Source organism: Miniopterus natalensis, chromosome 12 (assembly GCF_054644295.1).
Source record: "Miniopterus natalensis isolate mMinNat1 chromosome 12, mMinNat1.hap1, whole genome shotgun sequence".
Taxonomy (NCBI): Eukaryota; Metazoa; Chordata; class Mammalia; order Chiroptera; family Miniopteridae; genus Miniopterus; species Miniopterus natalensis.
In genome coordinates this window covers 66,151,648-66,176,912 of record NC_142092.1, presented here as the reverse complement: position 1 = coordinate 66,176,912, position 25,265 = coordinate 66,151,648, and the positions used below count along the sequence as shown (strand labels likewise).

General features: G+C 50.8%; 1 protein-coding gene across 5 annotated transcripts in view; it reads left to right on the top strand.

Moving 5' to 3' along the window:
- Window positions 1-25,265, top strand: part of DENND1A (DENN domain containing 1A) — a 405,649-nt gene that overhangs the window by 324,169 nt on the left and 56,215 nt on the right. For all 5 annotated transcript variants that reach the window (XM_087822901.1, XM_016210953.2, XM_087822900.1 and 2 more), the window contains 3 exons: window positions 20,688-20,792; window positions 21,168-21,255; window positions 23,044-23,084. In XM_087822901.1, coding sequence (XP_087679027.1) covers window positions 20,688-20,792; window positions 21,168-21,255; window positions 23,044-23,084 — 234 coding nt within the window. The remainder of the gene's footprint in view (window positions 1-20,687; window positions 20,793-21,167; window positions 21,256-23,043; window positions 23,085-25,265) is intronic.

The following is a 25,265-nucleotide window of genomic DNA, read 5'->3' as shown; positions in this document are numbered from 1 at the left end:
TACAGTGGCCGCTGTCTATATGTGGCTGTTAAGCACTTGAAATGGGGCTAGTTTGGATGGAGGTGTGCCGTAGGGGTAAAATGGACACCAGATTGCTAAGACCTCGTATGAGTAAAAGAATGTCAAACTCGTTAATAATTTTCTATGTAGATTATAGGCGGAAACTATTATTTCTATACATTGGGTAAAATATAATACATTATTAGCATTTCCCACGTTTCCTTTTACTTTTCACATGTGTGACTAGAACATTTTTAATTACCTCTGTGACTCGCATTATGTTTCTGTTGGGCTCTACCACACTTGGACGCAGCTCGAGATCACCTGCTTCTGCGGGATGCATCATTCTTTTCTGAGCCATATCACACTGTTGGCCATTGCTGAACACATAGTGAACATAAAACTCTGCCTCTTGTATACCTGCCACATAAATTGTTTTTAAAACAGGCCAGCCTTGACTCGTACTTCTAGAGTTGATCTTTGGAACCTAAGTGTAGTAATTTACATTTGTCCCAAATACATATCAGCTTCAGCCCATTGTTCCAGTCTCCTGAGGGTTTCTTAATCCTTGCTGTCACCATCTCATCTCCTTTGCAGATTTGATCAGCATTTTTTATGTTTCTGTCTAAGTCACTATTGATGATGTTGATTGGGATCAGAACAAAGTAGAGAGTTCAACTGCACACAGAGCATGGTGGCCAGCAGCTTTGACAAGTGCTGTAGACCCACCATTCAGCTGTGGTTGCTCAGCCCATGTTTTTCCATTTTGCCTACATGGAGACTGAGTTTTTCCAGGTATCTCACTCACACCAGTTTGTATCATATCTAAAGTGGCCCCTTTCCTCCCACCCCAGCCCTAACCCAAAGCTGCCTTACTACCTATTGGGGGGGAGGGGAACCCCACAAAATCTGTGACTTGTTCTTCTGGTTTTAGACACCAAATGGATGAACCAATTTTCACTAAAGTGTTGATGACTGACTTTTGTATTTTTTTAAAGACACTTATAAGATTTAACTGGGGCCTTTAGTACCACAGGCAGATGGGGAACTTTATTTGGACCTCATGCCCCTGAGGCAGGGTCAAGAGGGAAGACGTTTGGGGACTTAGGTGAGGAGGGCTGTTCAATGTCCCTCAAGCCTTTCCTTGGTGGCTGTTGCTAAAGCACGGTCTTTCCTTAGTTAGTGATGGAGACCCAGTCATTACAGTCTAGCAAGTGCTGGGACTCAGAGATGGGCGCATTCCCTGTGTGTGCCCACCGCTATACTTAGCAGCTCACACGGAGGGAGTGCTCTGCCCACACTCTCTCTCTCTTAATCGCCTTTAATCCTAGTAAGTTTTGGAAACAGGAATTGAACTGCTAACTTCAGGTCACGTGCTTTTGGCATGACCTTCATCTGTGGTTTCAAGCCCACTGCCCTCCTTTCTAGCTAGCATATAGTTTTGGTTCTCTCCTGCAGCTGTGTGTGCGCGGGCAGGGGGTGTGTGTGTGTGTGTGTGCGTTTAGCAGTGGGAACAGAAAGATATTCTCTCAGCCCTATTCTCACATAGGGCAGAGGGGAAATGTTTTTTCCCCTTCCTACTTTTGAAGCCTTCGCTGTAGGAAATGTTTCGAGTGTGGGAAGCTACAGTGGAGGGTTTGCAGACCTCCCGCCTGGCCGGATTGTGAGCATTAGCTGTCTTTCCTGGGTGATTCCACAGGCCCTTTCTCCCTTTCTTTGGGGAGAGCAGATGAAGGCATGTGCCTGTTTTCAAGCGCACTGCATGAGGGATATGCACTTTATTTCTGGTTTATGGAGCATCCCCCCCGGAGGACAGAGTTTACTCTGTGTGGGGTTAACATCTTGCTGTAGCACTGTCCCTTTAAGAGAGGAGTAGCCTGTGCTTTACAGATTTGGAGGTGCTGTCCAGAGGGTCTCTAGTCCAGTGCTATCAGGGTGTAAGACCTCTCAGGGACCACAGGGAGGGTCTCTTACAGAATTAAAGCTGTGGTGAGGTGGGGGGTGTTCCTTGGCCACAAAATTAGTCAAGAACAGTAAGCCTGTGGGTGTCTTGCCTGTCAAGAAGAGAATGCTTTCTTGAGTTGGACCGAACAATTCTGGTCCACTCTTCAAACTGTCTGCTGCAAACCAGACTCCTTTGTTGGGGTCCGTCTCAGAGGATGTGGTGTCTTTTGCATTTGGAATTAGCTGGATGTGATGAATTCTGGGTTTTACATATTTATTACCATTGTCCGTGCTCCCTCTGGTCTTGTAACCACTTCTGCTACCCAGCCTGCCTCCCTCCAGGGAGAGCAAGAGGGAGGCTTGGAAGTGCTGGCAGCTGGGGGAGGGAAAGCCCTGCCTGGCTTGCAGTTGAACAGGCAGGGGTTCAAACCATGACTCCGTCATCCATCCATTGCCTCCAGCAAATGTTTATTGCAGCCCTGCCCTGGGCCAGGCCCTGTGCTGGTAGACGGGACTTGGAGATGAATGAGATCTCTCTGCCTTGAGGTCTCTTCCGGTGGTAGAGGCCCATCTGCAGCCAACAGGAGGACACCTGTGGTGGCTGGACGGAGGACTGGGGGGCTCTGCTGGAGATTCCAGGAAGGAGGTTTCAGGTCACATGGGAGATGGCACTTAAGCTGGGCCTTGAAGGGAAAGGAGTAGCATCTGCCAAGCTGTGATGGAAAGCAGCTTGCTTAAGCCTGTCTGTGCCTCCGCTTCTCTATCTGTAAAATGGGAATTGTAACGTGTACATAAAACACAAGTGCTCCAGACACTTCAGCACCCCCATCACTGCTCTGCCCTGCTCAATGGGAGCCTGTCTTAGTTCTCCTACTCTCCCCCCCCCCCACAGACCTTTTTATTTTAAAGCTATTGATTTTTAGGACATTGTGTATATTAATATTTTTGTTGTTCAGACCAAAAAAATGGTGGAAAACATTCTAAGGGATGTCAGGAAAAAAAAAACTTTAAGAAATAAACAGGGGTCTTTACAAGGAGAATGTGGAGGTCAGAAAGTGTCTATAGGACCGCTGCGTCCAGGAGAGCCACCTAGGGCCCCAGGCATGGGTCTGAGAGCAGCCTCGGGTCCCACCATGTCTGTGCTTGCCTCGGGTCAAGAGTTGTAACTTTGGCTCATCACTAAAGGACAGGAGGGGTGGGGAATGAGTATGGAGATAGTAGCAGCAGTAATGTTGGAAGGGAACGTGAATAAACCTGCAGCTCACATGACTGAGAAATCCAAGGCCTCCCTTGCTACAGGCATGGCTGGATTCAGGAGCTAACTGATTGTCTGGTCTCTCCTTGACCACTGTTTGGCTTGCTTTGCTTTGCCTGTTAGTTTTTATTTTTAAATATTGTTATGCTTTGTGATAGAGCCAAAAGGGCCTGTGTGGTCCGTATTGCTAGAAGTGAGGCCCTCTTCCCTGCAGTGTCTGTGCATCAGCTCTCAGAGGAGAATGCTCGGCCACATCTGGGCCACCCTGAACCAGTTGCTGTGACCAGAGGACGGGGTCCTCCAGTTGGCCAGACCAGGGTCACATGCTGGCCCCATACCTTAGTTGGATGGGAGTACCCAGATGATGAAGGGACCACAGAAGATTGGGGGTGGAGTGGGGATATCAGGGAAGGCTTCTCCAAGGTGCTCATGTCAGAGCTAAGGTTCTAAGGACAAGAAGGACATCACCAGCAACCTGACCCTCAGGGTTTGATAGCTAGACAGGTGACTCAGTCAGTGCTGACGTTCTGAGAGGTCCTGCTGGACATGGCTGCAGGTGTACATTACAGGGGGCCGCTCTGTGGAGTGGGTCTCATGGGGAGACAAGGAGCCAAGCTGCTTGCTTCCCTGCCTCCCAGGAGTCTCCAAGGGCATGTTGCTGAGATGGAAAGCCTCCCGCGCAGGCTGGCAGCAGAGCCCAAAGCCATGGTGAGTGAGCTTTGTAAACAGTACACACACTCCCGGCGCCAGCATCTGAGAGCCCAGCTTCCGGGTGGGAGTCTCTCTCCTGTGGCCTTGCCCAAGGATGCCCTGCCCTTTCGCTAACTCAAGTCCAGTGTGGGGACTTCATTGGAATTGTTGTCCCATTCCCTAATGACCAGCCTCTCTCTCTTTTTAGGGAAATTTTATACACAGGATAATTGTAAGTGAACTACTTTTATAAATGGTTTATACTTTGGAAGTGCTCTTGCACCCACGATCATCTCATGCTTCTGTCACAGATGAGGAAACTGGGCTTGGGTGTAACTTGACCAAAGCCACAGAGTTGAGAAAGTGGTAGTGCCAAAATCTGTCCATCTGTTCTCTTCCAACCACCCTCCCCCCATCCATCCCACCACCATCTAGTGTATCAGTGACTGGTTGGGATGCCAGCCACTGAGATCCCAGGGGAAGTCACCCCCCCGCCCAGGAATCACTGAGCTCACAGGCCTGGGAGGAGGTGGGCACAGAACGAGAAATCTGCCCCATGCTGGCTAAACGTTAGTGTGGCCAGAAAAGCCGAAATTCTAGGCATGAGAGTTTTCTCTTCCACATGTGGAGGCCAAGAGGATATTCTTTGATCCGTTTCTTATATCCAGGAAAGCTCGTAGTAAAACCCAGTGCACAGCTTCCCAGCACGTGCTCCTCAAAGGTGAGTGAACAGGAAGAGGAGAGCATCTTCTTGGATGATCTGGCTGCTTTCCCTGGAAGCTGACCCCCTGCTGCGTGTGCCTGTGCGTGTGCATGTGTGTGTGCGTGTGCGTGGGTGTGGGTGTGGCATGTGTGTGCTGCATCTCCTGGCGGAGCATGGCAGGGGGAGAGCTAGGGCCTTCAGCCCCTCCGAAGCCTGTGGTCAGGTACTCAGGTGCGGGAGCCCTGCTCGCAGCCCCGAGCCTGATCTGCTTGTGTTCAGTGGAGGAGATTACGGGGCTTAATGATGAGCTCCTCCACGCTGCAGCTGATGCCAGCCTCTACCCCCTTTACACCTAATTAGTCTCATTAATGAGCTCCTCTGCTCTCCGTAGAGAGACTTCCCTCTTTGGAATCAGAGGCAGAAATACCTTGCCCAGGTAGATTGCTGAAGCCTTTAATTATTGCCCACACCTGCTAAGCCCTGTGACTCACACCAGTGATAGTGCTGAGCTGAAATGGGGCTTGTTTATAAGCACAAGCAGAATTTTAACTCCTTCAGCACCAGAAAGGCTTTTGATAGAAAGACACATTTCCCCAAGACTTCACAATGCTCCCTGCAAGCACTAAGGGTCTGCCCTCACACAGGGGTTCCCGAGGTGGCAGAGGCACAGCTCCTGCCCTTGAAGCCCGGGCAAGTGAGAGTGACAAGCAGGAAATGGCATAGTTACAATGGCTGCCATTTACCCCATTGCTGACCACGGGTCTCCTGCAGTCCTCGAAATAAAACTATCTCTGTGCTACAGGAGAGGAGATTGGGGCAGGGAGGTGATATCACCTGCCCCAGGTGCCACAGGTGGAAGGATATGGAGCTGAGTGGAACCAGGTCTGCCAGCCCCTATGGGCAATGTACCCCGCACTCTTGCCCAGGGTCTCCCTTTCATGCCAAACCATGCACTGAGAGGGCCAGGGTGGAGGTGAGCTGTGAGGCCAGGATTGGGCAAGAGTCACAGTCAGGCAGGAAGATGATATGAGCAAGGCCCATCCATGCCAGGACTACCCTTCCTTGCAAATCTGGGAAAGGCTTCCCGACGGCAGTCCTTTGAGTTGAGCCCTAAATGATGAAGGCACGTTTGCCAGGCCAAGGGAATGATTGACAGTGTGTCTAACGTTTATGTTTAAAAAAGAAAAAAAAAAAGTACTTAGTGAGTTCCTACCACGTGCCAGTGCCTTCAGTCCCCACAGCGTCCCTGTGAGGTTGGCGCCATCAGCTCCATTTCCTTGGCTCATGGGTGTGAGGACGGGTACCTCACAGACCCTGGGGGCAGGGGTCTGCTCTGAGCAGGCACAGAGAAGCATAATCAGATTCAGCTCAAGCGTTTCCCCCTCCAGGAAGCCATCCATGATCACCCCAGCTCTGCTCGATAGCAGGGACAGCAATGCCAACTGCAAACTTCTCAGTCGCTAACCGATAGCACGCTGGCTGGTAGACCCTGGCCCCACCACTTGCTTATTTGGGTTTCTCAATCTCTTGGAACCTCAGTCTCTTCGCCTGTACAGTAGGAATTGTGACTGCGATGCCATCTTGCATGGTAGGCACAGGTAGGCAGTCAGTAACGTGTCCTCTTTTCTGTCGTTTGGGCTTTCCCCGCCATCCCCTTCTCCCGCCCCCTCTCCCGCTTCCACTCCTTTCTGTGCATCTTCACTGTTCTGGCAGGTTTCAGGGTCGTGCCATCCTGCCGTCCCCACCAACGAAGCTGCTGTTTAGTTCACACGTGCATATTTTAGCCTCATAATTTCTCCTCCTGAATCTGCCTCTGAAGATTCTAATCACCTCACTTTCTTTTCCCTGAATTCCCTCCAATTTGGAGATTCAAAAGAGGCGCTTCTCTGCATGAACATGCTGTGATTCAATTTGAAAATAAATTTCTCCTGGCAGCAGCCGTCTTTCTGAAAAGTGACATTTAAGACTGACAGTGGACAAGATTGTAAACAGGTTTCCAATAAGAAAAAAAAATCAGTGTTAAGTACATTCTATGAATTTTTTTAAACAATGTGTGCGCGTCTGTGTGCGCGTGCGTCTATAATTGCAGCCTTGCTGTGACGCCGTCTGCTTCAGGAAGAATTCTGAGCTCGTGTGGGTCTGTTTCGAACTATCTTGAGTTCTTTTACTTTTCAGAAAGCAGCTTCATTTCATGGGACTCACTTCCATACAGTGTTGTAGACATTTCATTCATTCACTTGTTCATTCATTCATCACCACAGGTATTCAGTGCCACTTGTGTGCCAGGCTGTGTGCTTGGTAAGGGTACTGTGGGCCATGAGACAGTTCACTTCCTACCCTAAAGAGCTCATATCTCAAGGGAGAGGTTGGCAGGGAAGCAGGAAACTGTATGTAATGTGATCAGGTAGGCTCGGGGAGCCCAGAGAGGGGCAGTCAAGGGGACAAGTATGCTGTGCCACCTGAGTGTGGCCTTGTGCGATGAGCAGGAGTGAGCCTGATGAAGGAGGGAGGGAGGCACGTTCCAGGCAAAGGGAAAAGCAGGGGATCTGAAGCAGTGTGGTGTCAGAGAGGCTACAGGCGGTTTGCAGTGACTGAGACCCCGTTTGCAGGGTGTCAGGAGCTATGGCTTGCGGGGCCTTTGGGGGTCTTGCATGCGAACTAGGAAGAGCCTTGGAGGCATCAGGGAGCAGCACTGCAAGCAGGTGTGATGTGATCAGATGGTCTGATGGCTCTTTAGGAAGATCCCTCAGGGTGGTGTGACAGTAGGATTGGGTGGAGAGAGAGCCAGGCAGAGGAGGAGAGGAGGAGGCCTGGGAGCCCACCTGGGCAGCCTCACGGGGTCAAAGGGAAGGCTCAGAGGATAAGAATATTTAGAAGGTAAGGAAGGTAACCCTGCAGCAGGAAAATCTGTTATGTTCTGTTTCTCTCAAAATAACTTTGTTCGTAAGTACCTCAGATTACCAGTTTTGTTTTGTTTTTAATATCTCTTTATTGATTTCAGAGAGAGGAAGGGAGAGGGAGAGAGAGAGAAACATCAATGATTAGAGAGTCATCATTGATTGGCTGCCACCTGCACGCCCCCGACTGGAGATCAAACCCACAACCTGGGCATGTGCCCTGACTGGGAATCGAACTGCAGTCTCTTGGATCTTAGGTCAGTGCTCAACTGCTGAGCCACACTTGGCTGGGCCGATTACCAGTTCTTGTGTGGGGGGGCGGGGGAGGGGATATTGCTAGTAAAGTGAATTCTACTGGCATCTGCCTTCCCCATTTATCACTACTAAATGAAAGCTCCTTCCAGGGCTCTTGGAATGGTTTTTGACAGTCCCCCGGCCAGACCACAAATTACTCTGCGGTTGTCTTCTAAAGGAGGCAAGAAGCGAGAGGCTCCTGATGTACCAGCAGAGCGGGAGGGAGAACCTTTTGGTCCTTGTAGAGAGGTTATTACAGGAGGCCTTTGGGATCCTGGATGGGCAGACATGCCAGTGGGCAGTGGAAGGCCTGGACCTGTCCAGTCAAAATCCTGTCATCCAAATGCTCTCTTTGGACAGCTTCTCTTTTCTTTCTGCCAAACTGTCGAGCCCCACTGGCCCTGGGACAGAGGGAAGTGCAGGGATGGACAGACGGCCTGCCACAGGTCAAATGGGATGCTAACTACAAGAATTCCAGAGTCATCTTCCAGGGTCTTGTGAAGATTAAATGAGGTAAAATCGGAATCTGGCGCCCTGACTAGTGAACACCTTGGCCTTGTGTAGGACGGTTATTGTCCACATGTCCCAGTGAAAGGGCCCAGGGCACACAGACCCCTCTGAGAACCTGCTCTTTTCCAAGAACCACGAGAGATCATAGTCTCCATTCTTGTGTTCACATTCAGTCAGTAAATGTTCATTGAGGGCTCTTGTCTTTAAGCTAACCACTTTGGGAGACACAGAGGCAGTTCCTCAGGAGGGTTTATAAAGCAATGTAGTTTATAAGGAGGTCTCATGTCCTTTTAATCTTTACATCCATCTTGTGGAGCAGGAGTTTGCTCAGTAGGCTACAGCAGGAGTGAGCCAGGCTTGGCCTTAAATCGCTATCCTACCCTCAATTCCTTCATCTGCAAGTGGAGGCTATGATCCCAGCCTCCTTGGGATGCTGTGAGATCACAGCCTTTGTAGAAGTATCTGACAGTTTGGTGAACATATCCATCACCTACTCCACACAGGTAAGGAAACTGAGACTCAGAGAGGGAGAGAGCGAGCCCCAGGGGACACAGCAGTAAGCACTAGAACCAGAACACCTCCTAAGGTAATGACCCCCACACCCGGGCTTTTGCATGGGTACTTGCCTAAGATCAGCCAGCCAGTATGCTGGCCTTGAACCACATCTGGGTTCTGCAGCCATTGTGGCAATTTTCATAGTAAAGGGTTCAGTAGAACTGAATCAGCTGTTTGTTATGGAGAAGATCATCTCTCAAATAAGGAAACTCCTGTATCTCACATGTAAAGATACTTTCAAAATATTTTAACCAAGAATCCCCAAATATTTAGAGTCTGCCAGCCATTAAATAACTCCCTGGTGGAAGCATGTAAGAAATTGTCTTTCCAAATAGTTGCTTCACCTCATAGGTAGAAGCAGGAATATTTGTGCCACTCCAGCACTCTATCTGGGTAACTCCTATAATTAATATTTACTTAAAACAATCATTAGTCTCTGCTGGGCGACATCAAACCCACGTTAGCAGTATTTTTAGCAGGGCCTTCCCCACACCTGCGATGGCAGGCAAGCCAGCGGCAGCGGGAACCCTGCCGTGCTTTATAAACAAGCCTCCCCCTGCACCTGGACCCGCCTGCCCTGCCTGCCACTCAGGCAGAGGGCCCAGGCCTGGCCACGCCGTCCTGAGCTCCAGGAGCAGCACGCACCTCTGCTCCGGGTCCTCACTTGTTTTCACTCCCACACATCAAAAATGAAACTCACTTCTCTTGAGATGGTGTGGCATCTATGGCCCAGGCTAGACCCACGTACAAGGTGTCATTTTTTCCCCAAAGGGCTGAGGATTCCCCAGTGAGGGTGAGGAGGATCATAATGACAACCGTTGATTGGACGCTGACTACTTTATGTTCATCGCTTCCTTTAAACCACACGACAGTATGGCAAGGTCGGTCCTCTCTCCTCCTTTTCCAGAAGAGGAAACTGAGGCTCAGAACAGCTGAGTCCTTCCCCAAGGCCACACAGCCAGTGAGTGGGATTCCAACCCTCTCTACCCAAACCCATGCTTTTCAGTCTTTCTCAGCCTCGGTCTTACGTGACTCAGTTAAATGATCAGGGAGAAGGGAAATGGAACTAACATTTGTTGAGTGCTTACTATGTGCTAGGCAGTTTACACAGATTGTCCCAGTTAATTCTCACCATCGGAATTAGCTCAGCGGAGGTAAGGGTGATTACTCCCATTTTATAGATGAAACTGAGGCTGCAGAGGGTTTTAAGTTACTTACTCAAGATCACACTGCTACCAAGCGTCAGAGCCAGAATTCAAACCCAACTCGGTTCTCCAACATTAGACACTTTCCCACTTTACCAAAGACATTAACGAGACACTGGCCACACACACAGTGAAGTGTAGTCTCATCCAGAGCACAAGATTTTGTCATCTTCCTACTACTCAAATGATAGGAGATTTTGCTTAAAATGGTTGAAGTTTATAAACAACTTTTATTTCAGTAAAAAAAAATCATACAGGGTTTTATCGTTTCCAGGGTTCTGCCATAATTATTTAATTTAATGCTTATAATTAGCCTGTGAAAGTAAATGTTACAACACCCATTTTACAGAGAAGTAAACTGAACTTAGAGGCCAAGTGCATGCCCAGGGTGAATGCCCAGCAGACCAGGAGCTCGGCCACCAAAGCCGGCACCCTTCCCACGCGCACACAGCCTGGACTGTCCAGTGTGGCCTGACGAGAGGCATTTAGGTCCTTTTCATGGAAGAAGAGATGGGGGGGCATTGCAGCCGTGGAGGCCAGCGTTGAGTACCCCTTCATTAAGGCTGGTGACATTTCCTCGCCCACAGGAGCAGGCCGGAAGTTGTGATGGTCGGGGAACTACAAAAATAGCAGCTTTCACACTGATTCCTACACGGGAGGAACTGGTGGTTCCAGGGCAAATAAGAATGACTTTACAAGATGAAAATGATCAGTGAGGGCATGAGGGTCTGGAGGGGAGCGGAGTTGGCATTTTTTGGCCCTGCAAATAGCTGCCCATCTGCTCTCTGTCAGAATATGTTAGGAGTGCATCTGGATTGCTGCCCCTGAGTCTCAGCTCCAGGCTGGTCATGTGGTTGTCTCCACGACAACTCCAGGAGCTGTGTAAACTGCTGCGCTTTGAGCCAGATGCTGCTCTGCACATGTGTTCTAATTAGACGGCGCTCCGGCGTCCGCCTCCCTCCCTGCACACACCATGCTCTCCCTTTTCCTCCCTCCCTCCTGATAACCCTCGTCCTCACACCCTCTGTCAGTCTGTCTTGCTCTCCACCCTGTTGGCCTCTTTCTCAGAAGTGTTCCTGTTGCCTGGTCTGCAGTGAATAATTCATTCGGCAGATCAGAGTGCCTGCGCTGACCCAGGCACTGTGCTAGGAACTGCAGGTGCAGAGACAAACAAGCCGCTGCCCAGACCCTCAAGGAGGCGCCATGCAGTGAGGGACCCGATGGCAGTGCAATCAGTGGCAGTCAGTGCTGTAGTGGAGTGAGCCAGGGGCCGTGGAACCCAGAGCAGGGCACCTGACCCAGCCCGAGGCAGGGAGAAGTCAAGGGGAGCGTCAGAGGGCACCTGTCTCTAGTGCATCCTTGACAGAGGAGAGGGGACTTCACATCCTGAGAAAGCAGGGGCAGGAAGACTTCCCGGCAGAGGGAACAGCATGTGCACTGGCAGGAGATTCACAGACCCGTCTGGAGAACTGTAACTGGCTCCGAGCTCTGGGAATGCTGGGTGCTTGGGAAGCAAGGAGCTGTGGTTGGTGGTTGGCGAGATGCGCGGGTCCTGCCTTGGAGCACTACTCCAAGTGTGCACACCACTGGGTCCGCGGGCCTGGGAGCCGGGGAAGGGGGGGGGCATGGTGGCTGCTGGAGTGGCCTGGTCTATCGGGGAGGAGGCTGAGTAAGTGCCGCCCCTTAAGTAAGATTCCCTGTGCGGGAAGTTCGCTCCTCAGACATGGGAGGCTCCGTTCAGGGCTGGGTGGGTGACTCGGGGCAAGCCGCCCACACGTGCTGAGTAATTATTTTTTTCATATTTCTCAGCAGTTCTGTATTCTAAGGGTCCAGTGGCCACCACTTCTCAGATCCCTGGCTCTCAGGGAGATGCCCCCAGTAAGAAAGGAGAGAATCAGCGTCTCTCGCTCACCCCACCTGGAATGTGCCAGCTCCTCATCGCCCGCCCCACTCCTCTGCTCATCCCGCCTCTGCTTTCCCATCTAGCCAGTGCCTTCACCTCCCTGGGGCTCGGTTTTATATCACCTCATCCCCACGTGGACTTCCTTGGGAGCCACCCCATCCCGACAGAGTCACCTGGCTATGCTGTCCTAGCACCCAGTCACAGGTATGTGTTGAGTGACAGGTGCAGAAGGTTCCAACATGATACAGCACCCAGCTCTCAAGGAGCCTCTGAAGGAGGCAGTAACCTGGTGTGTGCCACTCAGTATCAGCCCCTTGACAAACAGTGTATCACTTCAAACCTCTCCATGTGAAGCAGGTAATATCCCCAGTTTACAGATGAGCAAGCCGAGGCTCACTTGCTTCCCCATTTATGGAGCTCTGGGCTGCACTGAGCCTCTTTGGAGTCCCAGGCACTACATGATCTGGAGACTGGACGCCCTGGGCTGCAGCTGCATTATGTGCAAAAGGACATATTTGTGTGGGAAGTTATCTGCTATGTCTCGAATTCCCTGGAAACACAAGGAAAACCGTGTTTGGGCAACTGAGCATGCTCAGGCTACTGTGGGGTGTGGTGGGAAGAGCCTGCCTGGGCTGTGCAGTCAGACAGAACTGACTACAAGTACAGCTCTGGCTCTTCCTAGCTCTGTGGCCTTGGACCAGTCACCTCCCTCCCTCTGTAAGATAAGGCTAAAGAGCCTCTCAGTAGGGTCATTACGCAGATCCAGCCTTCAACCACAGACATCCTGTGCCTGCTGCGTCCCAGCCCACGGCAGGGGCTCCACAGGAGGCAGCGTCCGTGGTCCCTTTCCTTTCTCTAAGTCACGGTCTTGACTCCACTGACCCAGCGTGTGTCCTGGGCAGGAGGTGCATGTCACGTGCCCTGAAACAGGGCTGCTTGAACTGAATCGCCAGAAGAGAACCATTGTTATTTGGAGAAGATGGACATATTTTAGCTTCTCTAGGAGTCCAGCCCTGAGCTGAGCACTTTACCTGAATCATCTGTTGATCCCCACATAGTCCTGTGCAGTAGGAAGTATCTCCCCGATTTTGTGAATGAGAAAACAGTCACAGAGGGTCTAGGGCCTTACCCCATGTTCCAGACACAGTAAGTGCTGTCATTCCCACACAAGTTCATTCTGTTCCCAGCTCTGCACCGAGGGCTATTTATTGGGGCACATTTCTCTGTGAGGGGCCTTGGGAGACCTCATAAAGAAAGGCCCTTTCTGTGTCTAGAACCAACATGTGTTAGCATTAGGAAGTACCTTAAAGATTTTCTGTCTCAGTGCCTTCCCATTTTACAGAAACTGAGGCCTAAGTAAGGAAAAAGAATCAAGGCCAGGTCGAGTGTTTGGGCTCTGCTCCATGTGCCATTTCCCCTTCATGGGGCTGCTTTTCGTTCATCACTGAGAGCTTGCCCCTGAAGCCTCCCAGGCACCAAGCCGCATCCGGGCACTGGAGATTGGCCCTGCACGCGGCATTCAGGAGAGAGGTGGTCACACGTAAGTGAGCCAGTCAGTGAGCTGGATAATTCAGCGTATGGACTGTGCCGTGGAGGAGCCCCGAGAGCCTTGTCACCAAGGACTGGTGGGCAGCGTCTTTAGTGAGATCTGTTTGTCTTCTCCTCACTTAACTCAGGGGGTTGTGATTTTTCCTCTCTACAGACTAGCTTGTGCTTCTAGTTATCTCCATGTCCTTTAGCCTCTGGAGCTGTGAGTCCACATTCCCATTGCTACAGCTAACGGTGGTTCTACTGCTGGTCACTCTTCAGGCTGATTTACATTTCTCCCAGGGTTCCACCAGGCCCTCAAAACCCACCCTCTTGCCCCAGCCAGGGGTTCGGTTGGTTGGTTGGAGAGTCATCCCCGTGCGCCAAGGTTTCCGGTTCAATCCTCAATTGGGGCACGTGCAAGAGTCGACTGGTGGGTACATGGATGGGTGGAGAGAGCCCATGTTTCTCTCTCTCACCCTTCCTCTCTCTATATAAAGTCAAATAAGCTTTAAAAAAAACATGCACCCTTCTTCAGTGTGCTCCCCTGAACTGTCTTCTCCTCACTCCCAGGAAGCTGAGATCCTCGTCTCTGATCATTTTGGCACATCCTCCTGGGACTTTGGAATGCAACAGGCATTGTGTCAAAACCCGTAGTGTGGCTCTCGGGGAAAGCGAGGCAAACAGGTGCAGCCGAGGTGGCTGGGCCAGGAGGTGTTTGGTATTGAGATCTCGGCGAGTCTGTGTGGTTTCCCTGCTGGGGGGAGAGTTGTCACTGCGCTGCAGCACGGGGTGGCCACCAGCTCCCCCAGTGACCAGCTGCTGCCCCTTAATGGCACTGACTGCTTACAACATAAGGTGAGGATTATTATTTCTGGCTTATCAGTAAGAAAGCAAGGTTCCAAGAGGTGACATGGCTTCAGCAAGCACAATGGGGAGCCAGAACTCACACTTGTTTCCCCAAAGCCCACTCCCTTCATCGCGGCCTGTGATTCATCTTTTTGAATTGCTAGAGCAGCCCTGGTGGTGGCTCATAAGTCAAATACTATATTGTGATCATTTCTCTTAATCAAAGAGAAAGAATATTGTGTTGCATGAGCCCCAGGGCCAGGCAGACTGCTGCAAATTCTGGCTGTGTCATTGACCAGCTCTGTAACCTTAGGCAGGTGACTTCACCTTCCTGAGCCTCAATTTCCTTGTCTGTAAAATGGAGATCCTGACAACACCGACCTCGGGTTGGCCGTGAAGGCCCAGTGAGATAATGCATGTCAGACCATCCAGCACAGAGCCAGGAGCCGTGCTCAGTGAGAGGTAGCTGTTTTAATCACCGCACCTGCGTTCCCCGCCGAGCCGACTCCCATCTGCATTTCTTACGGAGAGAAAATCTTAAGCTAGTATGCACGAAGACCCACTTCATTGTGTCTCCTCAGCTTCCGCAGGCCTCCCCGCTCATCTGCCATTCCTGTGCTAATCAGAATTTCCTGACTTCTCCCTGTGTGTCTCCGTTAATGCAGAAGGAAGGGGCTGCTGGCACAGAGGAGCCGAGGCGTGGGCCGGCGCGCCTGTGATTTGAATGTCTTTACTGTAATCTAGCAAGCATGCGTGGGGGCTCCTGTCAGTACCGGAGCAGCTGGCCAGAATGGGCAAATACTGTGGGCCTGGCCGTCCCTGCCCCTGCAAATCATCAGAGTAGCTTTTGTCAGGCACCGACATTCCCCTGACTTAACTCATCCGCACAGCGAGCCAGCTTCACAATAATGCATTGATTCTTTGTTTAGGGCTTGTTATAGCGATGGGCCAGGCCAGGAGTCCGTCCCTGGTGTGCCTGGGCTCGCGCACAAATGGTTCCGAAGGCTGTCTTGGTCCTGTCAGCCCAAAACACGGCTCAGCCCAGCCCAGGCAGAGCCATCTGACTGTGACTGTGCAGTGTCCACCTTCCCAGGTCCACCCTGGTGGCCCTCGAGTGTGTACATTATGTCCCTGAGGGTGGGGGGAGAGCATGCTTGGACTTGGGAGTCATTCAGACCCACCAGCTGTGGGACCTTAGGCAAAGCACTTCACCAGTGTGGGACTCCTTTCCTCATCTGTAAAATAGGAGACGTGTGAACATCGAGTTCTGGCGAGGACTCTGAGCATGAGGTATAGGTTGGTCCAGAGCGGGTGCTCACTGATGGGGTTCCTTCTCCCTAATCTTCTGCCTGCTTCTGGCTGACCCAGAGTTACTGTAGTCTAATCCTGCTGTTCCAACCCTCCCTCCCTGCTGTCCTGCCTTCAAGTGAGGACCTGGCGTTCTCCAGGCCAGACACCACACTGAGCCTTTTCTGTGTTGGCTGGAATTCACCCTGGTCCCCGACAGCTGTCCTTGCTGACTCTGTGAGGAGCAGGCCTTTGGACTCACTTCTGGGAGTGGTGCTGAGGCTCAGCAGGAGGCTCAGAGGGAGATGTCCACAGGGCTGGTGGGGCGGTATTAGCTGCCCGGTGAGGCTAGAGAAGCATCCTTCACACTTACAAGCAAGGTTCTGTGCTGCTCTTTGGCCAATGTCTTGAGTGTTTCCTTGGGAATCTGGAGGTCTTTAAACAAAATGCAACCTGCTTGGGACTGCTGGTGATAAATGGGGCCGGATTCCCTGGCTGCTGTATTCCAGTTCTTGATTCTTAAATTTTTTAAAATGATATATTGACTGGTGTAGACACCATGCTAGTCACACCAGTGGTTCCGACTTGACTACCTTGGAGTCACCTGGGGAGTTTTAGAAACTACCTGCCATTGGGGACTTTAAAAGTGGCCCTGGTGGTTCCACTGCATGGCCAGGGTCGAGCACTGCTAACCATCCATCTGGTTCACTCCTGTTTAACCCCCAGCCATCGTCTGAGGCAGGTCGTCTTCCCCACCTTACAGGATGTGAGAGGTGCTGTCACTTGCATACAGGGGCAGTGTTCCGTCTTTTCCTGAAGTGGCTCAGGTGACACACACTGCTCATCAGCCACTGAGAGTGGGTCAGAGCCTGTCCTCCAGGAGCTGGCATTGCTGGGCAAAGGAGGTGTTGGTGATATAGGAACATCGAGGAGGAACTGGATGTAGGGACTTTGAAGGCATCAGGTAAGGTTTTCGCAGAGAGGTAACTTGAAGAGAAGCCAGAGGGGTGAGAGCACGTGAAGAGGTTAGGGGGTGGTCCACACTCCAGAATTCTGAAACAGAATAGGTGTGGACAAAGTGGATGGGTGTCAGAAGCAGGAAAAGTCAGCTGGGGAAGGTCACAAGAAGCCCTGAGGGTCGTGCTCAAGAGTTTAACAGCCCCACTTTCATCAGCCCACAAACTTGCCTGGAGCTGCTCTGTGCTGCCCAGTCAGATGGCAAACGAGCTGAGAGCCAGAGCCCTTCGGAGTGTCAACCTGTGAAGGGACGTCCAGCGCTCCGTTTAATGCTCTGCTGTCACATTTTGAGATTCTTACAAGTTTACCTTTGACCCTGTATTTGGGGAGTGGAGCTCATGCCTGCGCAGAGATAACCACAAAGGCGTGTCCCAGGAGCTTCTCGATGCCCCGGGGCATGGAGCTCCCGTGGCCCCATGGGGAGTGGGAGAGGAGCAGGGGATCGGTGGGCTCACAAGGCAGAAGAGTCGTGGGGCTCTGACAGCCCCTAGAGGCCATGAGGCCGCCGCGCTGAGCGAGGGCCGTGGTTCTGAGGAGCACGAGTGCCCACGCAGATGAGAGTGCTCGCTCGTGCTACTTCCTCCTACTAGCCACCCCTCGCTGCGAAAGCGAAAGCGGAGACACGGGAGGAGAGGCAGAGCTGCAGCAGCCGCCCTCCCCCCTCCCCCCCAGTGAGCAAAGGTAGAGAGCAGGAGTAGGATGTGTGAGCGTCAAGAACTGGAATAACAGTTGAGTTCATTTTTGTGCAGCATTTCCACTGTCTGGTGAGAAAAAAACACAAATGCATTTACGCATTACAAAATATGACTCCACATATGTTAGCATTTAAAACTGGCATTGCACAATATAAGGCTGAACTGTAAAATTCTTGCTAATAATTTAAATTTTTCTTTTTCTGTACATAGAATGACATCAAATAGTAAATTTTAAAAACACCATGATAGGTTTTGAAAGAAACCATGAAAAGGAAAAAGCTTTATATTTTAGTATGACTTTTATACTTAACAGTCCTTTTTTCCTACATTCTCATCTTGCACTATGTCCCCCAAATTATGTTCTAGCCCTGGTAGAACCCAGTCTCTGCCCTCAAGAAAATGGCTATTTGTGGAACATATATGTGGACTATCTATTTGTTGTAATCTGTTTTAATCTTCCAAGCAATCCTGCAAGATGTGCCAGCATTGAGTAATTGTCACAGATGAGGAAAGACAAGTCACCTGAGGTCACATCTAGTATGGTCACATGTGGTGAGAGGCAAGGGTCAAGTCCTGGTCTTTCTGACACCAAGACATGTTCTCTGTCCACCATGTCGTGTTACCTTAAATGGGTCCAACTTTTTTTTAAATGTTTTAAGTTTTTTAAAGGTGCCTTTCCCAGAAATAACAAAACCAGCCCTCTGCTGAGCCAGGTGTCACGCTGTGCTGTAGTTATTTGTTCCCCGAGCCAGGCAGAGTTCCTTGATAACAGCAGCTTTGCTTTTTGACTTTGTCTTTCCTCTCCCATGCAGGCCCCCGTGGATGTGACACACATGCCGCTAGGTGTAGTGTTGAGCAGAGCCGGTGCCCTGCCTGCCCACATGAAGCATGTAGTCTAGTGGAAGAAGCAGGCGTTAATCAGATAATCAAATGTCATGTCTCCGCAACCAAAATTCTTTTTTTTTTTTTAATCCCCCCCAAGAATATATTTTTTCCATTGATTTTCAGAGTGGGAAGGAAGGGGATGGAGAGAGGGGAGAGAGACACATCGATTGGTTGCCTTCCACATGCACCCCGACTGGGGCTGGGGATGGAGCCTGCAACCCAGGTGCATGCCCTTGACCGGGAATCGAACCCGTGACCCTTCGGTGCTCAAGCCAACACTCTAACCACTGAACCACACTAGCCAGGACCAAAATTGTTGATTAGGACAGTGACGTGATGCAGTCTACATGTTAGAAATCACTTCTGCCTGAAGACTTGGAGTCACTGGGAGGAATGAAGCAGGGGAGGGATGTTGAGTTAAGCCTCCAGATGTCAGGCAGGCCTGTGCGAGTCTTGGGGCAAACCTGAGACGTTTCACTGGTAAATGGGAAGGACTAGGGAGTCTGATAGGTCCACTGTGGGTAGCTATGGAGAAGGAAGGGAAGGAGGAAGGGAGAAGGGAAGGAAAGAAAAAGAGAGAAAAACCGATTTGGGGTGCAATCCAAATAGGGTAATAATTGGGCGGGTTGGACCATTTTGAACTTGAAGTGCTAGTGGGCCAACCAGGTGGGGATGGTGACATGGGTTTGGAGCCTGCAAAAGACATCTGAGCTGACGATATTTATTAGGAGTGTCCTTTGTATGAGTCCCACGGTGCTCATGGGGATCACCTGGAGAGAGAATTCATTGCCCTGTTCTGGTCCCAAGGGTGAGAAGCAGAACTTCGTGCCACAGGAACGGCCTTCTGCTGGGCTTCTTCTGGTTCTCACTAGCTGATCTCTTTCAAGGAAGGTGTAAAGCCACCAAGTAATAAATGGCATGAAGCCTAGCTTGTGTGGTTCAGTGGTTGAGCATCGACCCATGAACCAGGAGGTCACCGGTTCGACTCCCTGTCTGGGCACATGCCTGGGTTGCGGGCTTGATCCTCAGTAGGGGGCATGCAGGAGGCAGCCGATGGATATTTTTCTCTCATCGATGTTTCTGTCTCTCTGTCCCTCTCCCTTCCTCCCTCTCTATAAAAAAAAATAAAAATATATAAGTAAATAAATAAATGGCATGAAAACTCTGCCTTTTCCCTCTGGAGTCTTTCCCTTCTCATAGGCAGTATGAAAGCTGCATTGTTTTCCCTCTTGCTTCAAAGCCAGGAGGCTCAGAACTGATTTTGTAACTTAATTTTAGAAATCATATACTCTTTTCCCAAACAATTACATTTTATATATTTATTTGTTTTCCTACTCTGCTTTCTTTCTTTGTTCTGTGTGCTCACATAAGCTGCCTCAGATCCTTTTTAAAGTTAGGGTTGTAACTGTATAAAAATAAATATTCCCCTCACACTACCTTTTTGGGTCATGCTTGCAGCCCTTGTGCGATGAGCCTGCCCAGTTGCTGAGCTAATATTGGCTAGACTGAAGTGGGAGGAACTCTTGGAATTTAAGCAGCTAGACAGCAAACTTAACACTTAGGTAACTCATTAAAACAGGATAAAAGTGGAGCTTCAAACTCCCTGTGTTTGCCACCAAGTCTGTGAAGCGAGGGGTACCTTTAACTCAGTTCAGCATGTACAAGTCTGACCTTTCAGAATTAAGAAAACACCGTTAAAACTGAATCCTTGTCCATGTAGATGAGCACTCCGGATACCTTCAAAGGAGGATTGAGGCATTGACTGCAAAATGGGGTGTTTTTTTAAGCTTATGGTGTCATTTTCTTGACATAAAATGTGACTTGGTAAAGGCAAACTTCTTTATCAAGCAGCATACGCACAAAATTGACTGGATGGCAAATCTTATTTTGATCATCCCTGCTTTTTCATATAAATAATTATTTTAAAATTATAATTTGCTATTGGTTAAGATCACTGGGTAAATGGTTTTCAGGTCCTGTTCCATCTGGTGCCTTAGGGACTGCGCAGGTGCAGGGAATGGGGGTGGGGAGGGAGGACCTCCAAGCCAGGAGAGCCAGCCACCACCCCCAGCACCCACCAGAGCAGCTGGCTATTTTAGGTAGCAGGGCCCCTTCTGCTTAAGGTGCTATCTGAAGAAACATTCTGCTTCTAAGAGTGAAAAGTCTGGAAATCATCACCCTGGAGGACCCATCCCGCTGACTCGCTTTTGGGCTATGGAAGGGGCGGGCGGGGGAGGGGGTGGAACCTGGCCTTTGGTTCCCACTCTGCCTCTTACCAGCTCTGTGACTGGGGATGACTTCCTCTCTGACACAGCTTTCTCATCCAGAATAGATGACAATAGCCACTTCACCAGGTAGGTGAGGATCTAATTAATCTCATTAGCAGGTGCAGAAGCACCGCCTGGTGGAGTTTAAGAGCTGACCCCCACACTCCAGGCCTCTCACCGCCCTCTCCCTTCTGCCTTTCCCAGGAGGAGCCAATCACCTTCTGTGAGGAAGCCTTCGTGTCCCACTATCGCTCTGGAGCCATGAGGCAGTTCCTGCAGAACGCCACCCAGCTGCAGCTCTTCAAGCAGGTGCCCGGCCCCCCTGTCTGGGCCTGCCTCTGGATCCCTCGGGGGAGGGGGACTCTGCAGCTGTCTTCACTGAGCACTGGGCTGCAGGCACGGGTGGGACTCTTGCCGGGGCCAAAGAGGGTGTGCGGAGGGGGGCTGGGTGAATAGGGTGCTCAGCAACCAGACAGGCCCTTGCAAATATGCCACGCGGTTTTACGGGTTTTCATAACCATGTGGCCAGTTTTGGGGGACTCACTTTTTTGAAATGCATGGTTTCAAAGGCCCTTCCTGTCTTGGCAGGTGTGGTGGCTCCTTGGTCATACACTAAGGTGCCAGCCAAGTGATGTTCCTCCTTGTTTCTTTGTGCACAGTTCCGTTCTGTCCTTTCTTTTTTAGTTTATTGATGGGAGATTAGACCTTCTCAATTCCGGCGAAGGTTTCAGTGATGTTTTTGAAGAGGAGATCAACATGGGCGAGTACGCTGGTGAGCAGTGCTTTCTTTCCGTTCCTGTGCTGCGGGCTGTTCCGTGGGATCAGGGTGTGTTTCAGTGGTGACTTTTTGTTTCCATCACTTGAGGTTATGGAGAAACTGATTTCAACCCTGGCCCTAAAGTGTTTGAGGAATTGCTCTGCGTTTTCCGATGGGATGCACACTGGCCCATCTGCAGTCTTCTGTGCTGGGGCCAACATGGTGCAGTGGAAAACACGAGGTTTCAGATTAGGAGACCCAGATTCAGAGCAGGACTCTCCTTACTAGCTGCGAGAACCTGGTCGAGTCATTCTGCCTCTTTCAGCTGAAATGTTTCTGTCTGTGTGCTGACAGTGACAGTACCTGGACTCCTGTTACAACTAAATCAGAGTCCGTGAGGAAAGGTTTGTGCAGTCACCCAGAACAGATCCAGCACAGGATCACAGCTCAGCCAGTGTTCCTTTCAAATGTGAAAATTGTCGCAGTGCCTGGTCTCTGCATGCCTTTAGAACTGGAGAGCTCATCCTCTCTCGTTTCAGAGGGGACATCTGAGGCCCGGGGAGGTGTTAGTGGCTGACCTTGCCTCCTGAATCCCTGTCCGGCATGCTTTCCAGGTCCCCTAGCCCCAGTCTTTGGCAGCAAAGTAAAAACTAAAAGCAAAATTAATAATACCGTGCTGCTGGCCTCCTCTTATTGCTGGGCCCGGGTCTGCCTGGACTACACTGATCATCCAACTGTCCATCCTGAACTCATAGAGCCAGGCCACATGTCACCTACACAACCCATTTTACAGGCCCAGCCGGCCTGTTCTCCGGCCTGGGAGCGTAATCAGTGAAGCCAGTGTGCAAGCCATATGGTCATAGTGGACTGTTTAAAAGCATCTCCTGAGCACCTGCCCTGTCCCCCGCCCTGGAGAGTAGGAAATGGACCCATTTCTGCCCTCGGGGAGCTTTAGACGGGCTGGAGGAGATGCGTAACTAAGGACAAATGCAAATTAAACCCAAGCAAGAAAAGGAGTAGAAACAGTTCTTTGCTGTTGGAATGGGGCCCTGAATTCTCACTGAGAATGGGAGCGCTTCACGTAGGAGGCAGGTCTGAGGAGTCCTAACAGTTAAATATTTGTTCTGAGAAGAAGAGGGCCTTTCTGTGTTGCTAAAGTAAGTCAAGCCATTCAGAGCATCTAGAAAAGCTGTTTGCTAATAAAACCTCTGTATCCCACCAGGTAAAACAAGCAAGTTTCCCAACAACGCTGCCCTTTCCTTCCCCTACATGGCTCCCGTGCGCCTGCACTGGGATGTGTGCCCTGTGCTTCCCGCCCTGGGTGGCTCACAGGGCTTCCAAGAAAAAGGGCTTTGGAATGAGGGTCACCTAGCCAGCTGAAGGAAGCTTACAGTGGAAGTGACATCTGATCTGGTGGCTGAGTGTACTGAGCAGGGAGAGGAGAGAACGGTGGGCAGGCGGGGGAAATGGCATTCACGAGGAGTGGAGGACTGTGAGGGTGCACAGTCAGGGAGGCCCCCGGGAGTTAACTCCTCGAGGTTGGGACACAGTCCTATATGAAGGTGGCACTGGATGCAGTGGCAGAGGGCGGACAGTGCTGAGATGAGGCAGTGGGATCTGATCTCTGAGAAAGAAAACCTTGACGGCATCTGGCTGCTGCCTCCTTCAGGGAGCGGGGCCTGGAAGCCGCCCTGTTCTTCAGATTTTGAACTTTCCAAGGCCTTTGTGCTGAAAGCCATTTGGGAAACTCCTGCACGCTCATCACTGCTTTAAATGACAGCTCTCTGACCCTTCTTTCCCCAGGCAGCGACAGACTATACCACCAGTGGCTCTCCACAGTCCGGGTAAGTGTGCTCCCCTCCAAGCCACCTGGGCCCCTCCTTCGCCTCCTGGCAGCCCTGCACTTCCCGCCACCCACAAGGCTGCCATTCGGCCTGGGGCACCCCATTCTGTCAGCTGAAGATGCTTTTGTTTGTAAGGCCAGGTGGAGCTGGCAGGGTGAGACTGTCCAAAGCCATCCAGTGAGGGTAGGGAGAGCCAGGAGAAGCCTCCTCACTCCAGGATGCTGGCCAAGGCATGTCAAGTGGATGTAGTCATCTTAGGGCTTTACTGATGTCTCCTTCCAGGGCAGTGCAATTGGGAAATTGTCGTGGGAAAACCCAAAATATGTCCTCCTTGCCGGTCTGCAGTGTGTTTCCCAGCCAAGGCTTCTGGACAGGCAGAGACTGTACCTCACTGAGAGAGCTTTTCATCCCCTGACTATCATGAACAGTTTCTTGTGTGAGAAGCCAAGTGCTGAGGGGGCTTCAGAAGCCACTGACCAATTCACAGTCTTGCCTTCCTCTTATGTGGCTCTGTCAGTGAGTGTGGACTGCAGGCCTGTGTGCCGGGCCCCACCCTGGAGATGGGGTACAATGGGGAGCAGACACAGGCCCTGCTCTAGGGGAGCTCTCCTCTTGCTCAGGAGGCAGGCATGTAAACAGGCAACTCCAACATAATGTGAAAGTTTTGTCCCCTGCTCTTGGGCCAAGTGCGCTGCTGCCAAGGCGGGTCCCTTGGAAGTGGCTGCCGTTGGCCGAGAGTAAGCAGTTCCTCGATGAAAGACTTCTTTTGTTCTTCTGGTACGGCCAAACGTGGCACTTGGCAAACCATAGACAAGCAATAAGCACTTGTTGATTGATTGATAAAGAGCATTTTACTACTCCAGAGGACCACTGAAACCGAATACTAAGTAATTTGGAAAGCATTATGGAACAAATGAGTAGGTGAAAATTTCATATTGTCCTGCAACATAGAATGCTTTCTAGGTCAAATTGTAATGTTTTTAATTAAAGCTCAAAATTTCTAATATGGACAGTCACCAGAAACTGTGCTAAAAGTTAATCCCAATGACGATGTTACTGCATCTTCTTCTTTCACATATTCATTGGATCTAGTCTCTTTCTCTGTTCAAATCAGTTAGAAGTAAATTTCCGAACCACTACAGATCTGATTATGTGATGCACTTGATTAAAGTTCCTGTAGTGTGTGGACTCCTGATCCTGACCCCATCTGGCCTTGCAGCCCCGCTTGCCATCCCTCCCGTGCTATACTGACCACTTGCCACTCACAGACACGCCGTGGCCCTTCGGCTTCTGCGCTTGTGCACGTGCTATTTCCTACTGCTAGGATGTTCTTATCCTTCCTCTCCCACACGGACTCCTCATCCTTCGTGGACCAGCCAAATGTTTCATAAGCCTTCTCTGACCTTGCAAACAATGAGCTGCCTCCACACTGCTGTGCACACAGCCAGCACAGCTCTCGTCACCTCAGGTTGAAGTTACGTACCTGGTGTACCCCCCGGACTGAAGGTCTTTGAAGCAGAGACCTGCCCTCCTGTTCTCAGTACCCTCAGAGCCTGGCACAGGGCATCCCCTCGGTGAGCCCTCACGGTGCCTGGGCCTATGCACTTGGTGCCCATTCATTTCCCCTTTAGTGTGCTGGGAAAGCCTTCCCTCCCCTCCTTCCCCTCCTCCTCTCCTTCCCCTGCTCTCCTAAAGAAACTGAGCCGAGAAATCAGTATGTGGGATTTATACTAAAGCCATGATTAACATTTATGGCTATTCATTCTTGCCCTTTCTCAAGCTATAGATGTTAAGGAAGGCAGCCTACCAGAGTGATTAAAACAGCACAGGCTGAGCAAACGAAGGTGCATCCTGAGGGTGGCATATTTCCAGAGTAGCCAGGCAGTCCCAGCTAACCAGGCCCCCGGGTCTCTGCCCTGGCTTGGTGTTAGCCAGAGAGTCCATTATTGTGAAACTCACCTCAGTGCTGTCCCGGTAACTGGACTATCTCGAGAATCCATAGATTACTGTGGGGAGCCCTGACCTCAGAGAGCCTGTGATGAGCTTTCCTTCCAGCCAGTGGACAGGTGCCAAGCCAAGTACTGAGCCCAGAGTCCCCCTCAGTTCATCATCACCATCCCCATCCCCCACCCCCAACACCCACAGTGATTCTGCTATGGCCATAACCAACTGCCTGGGACC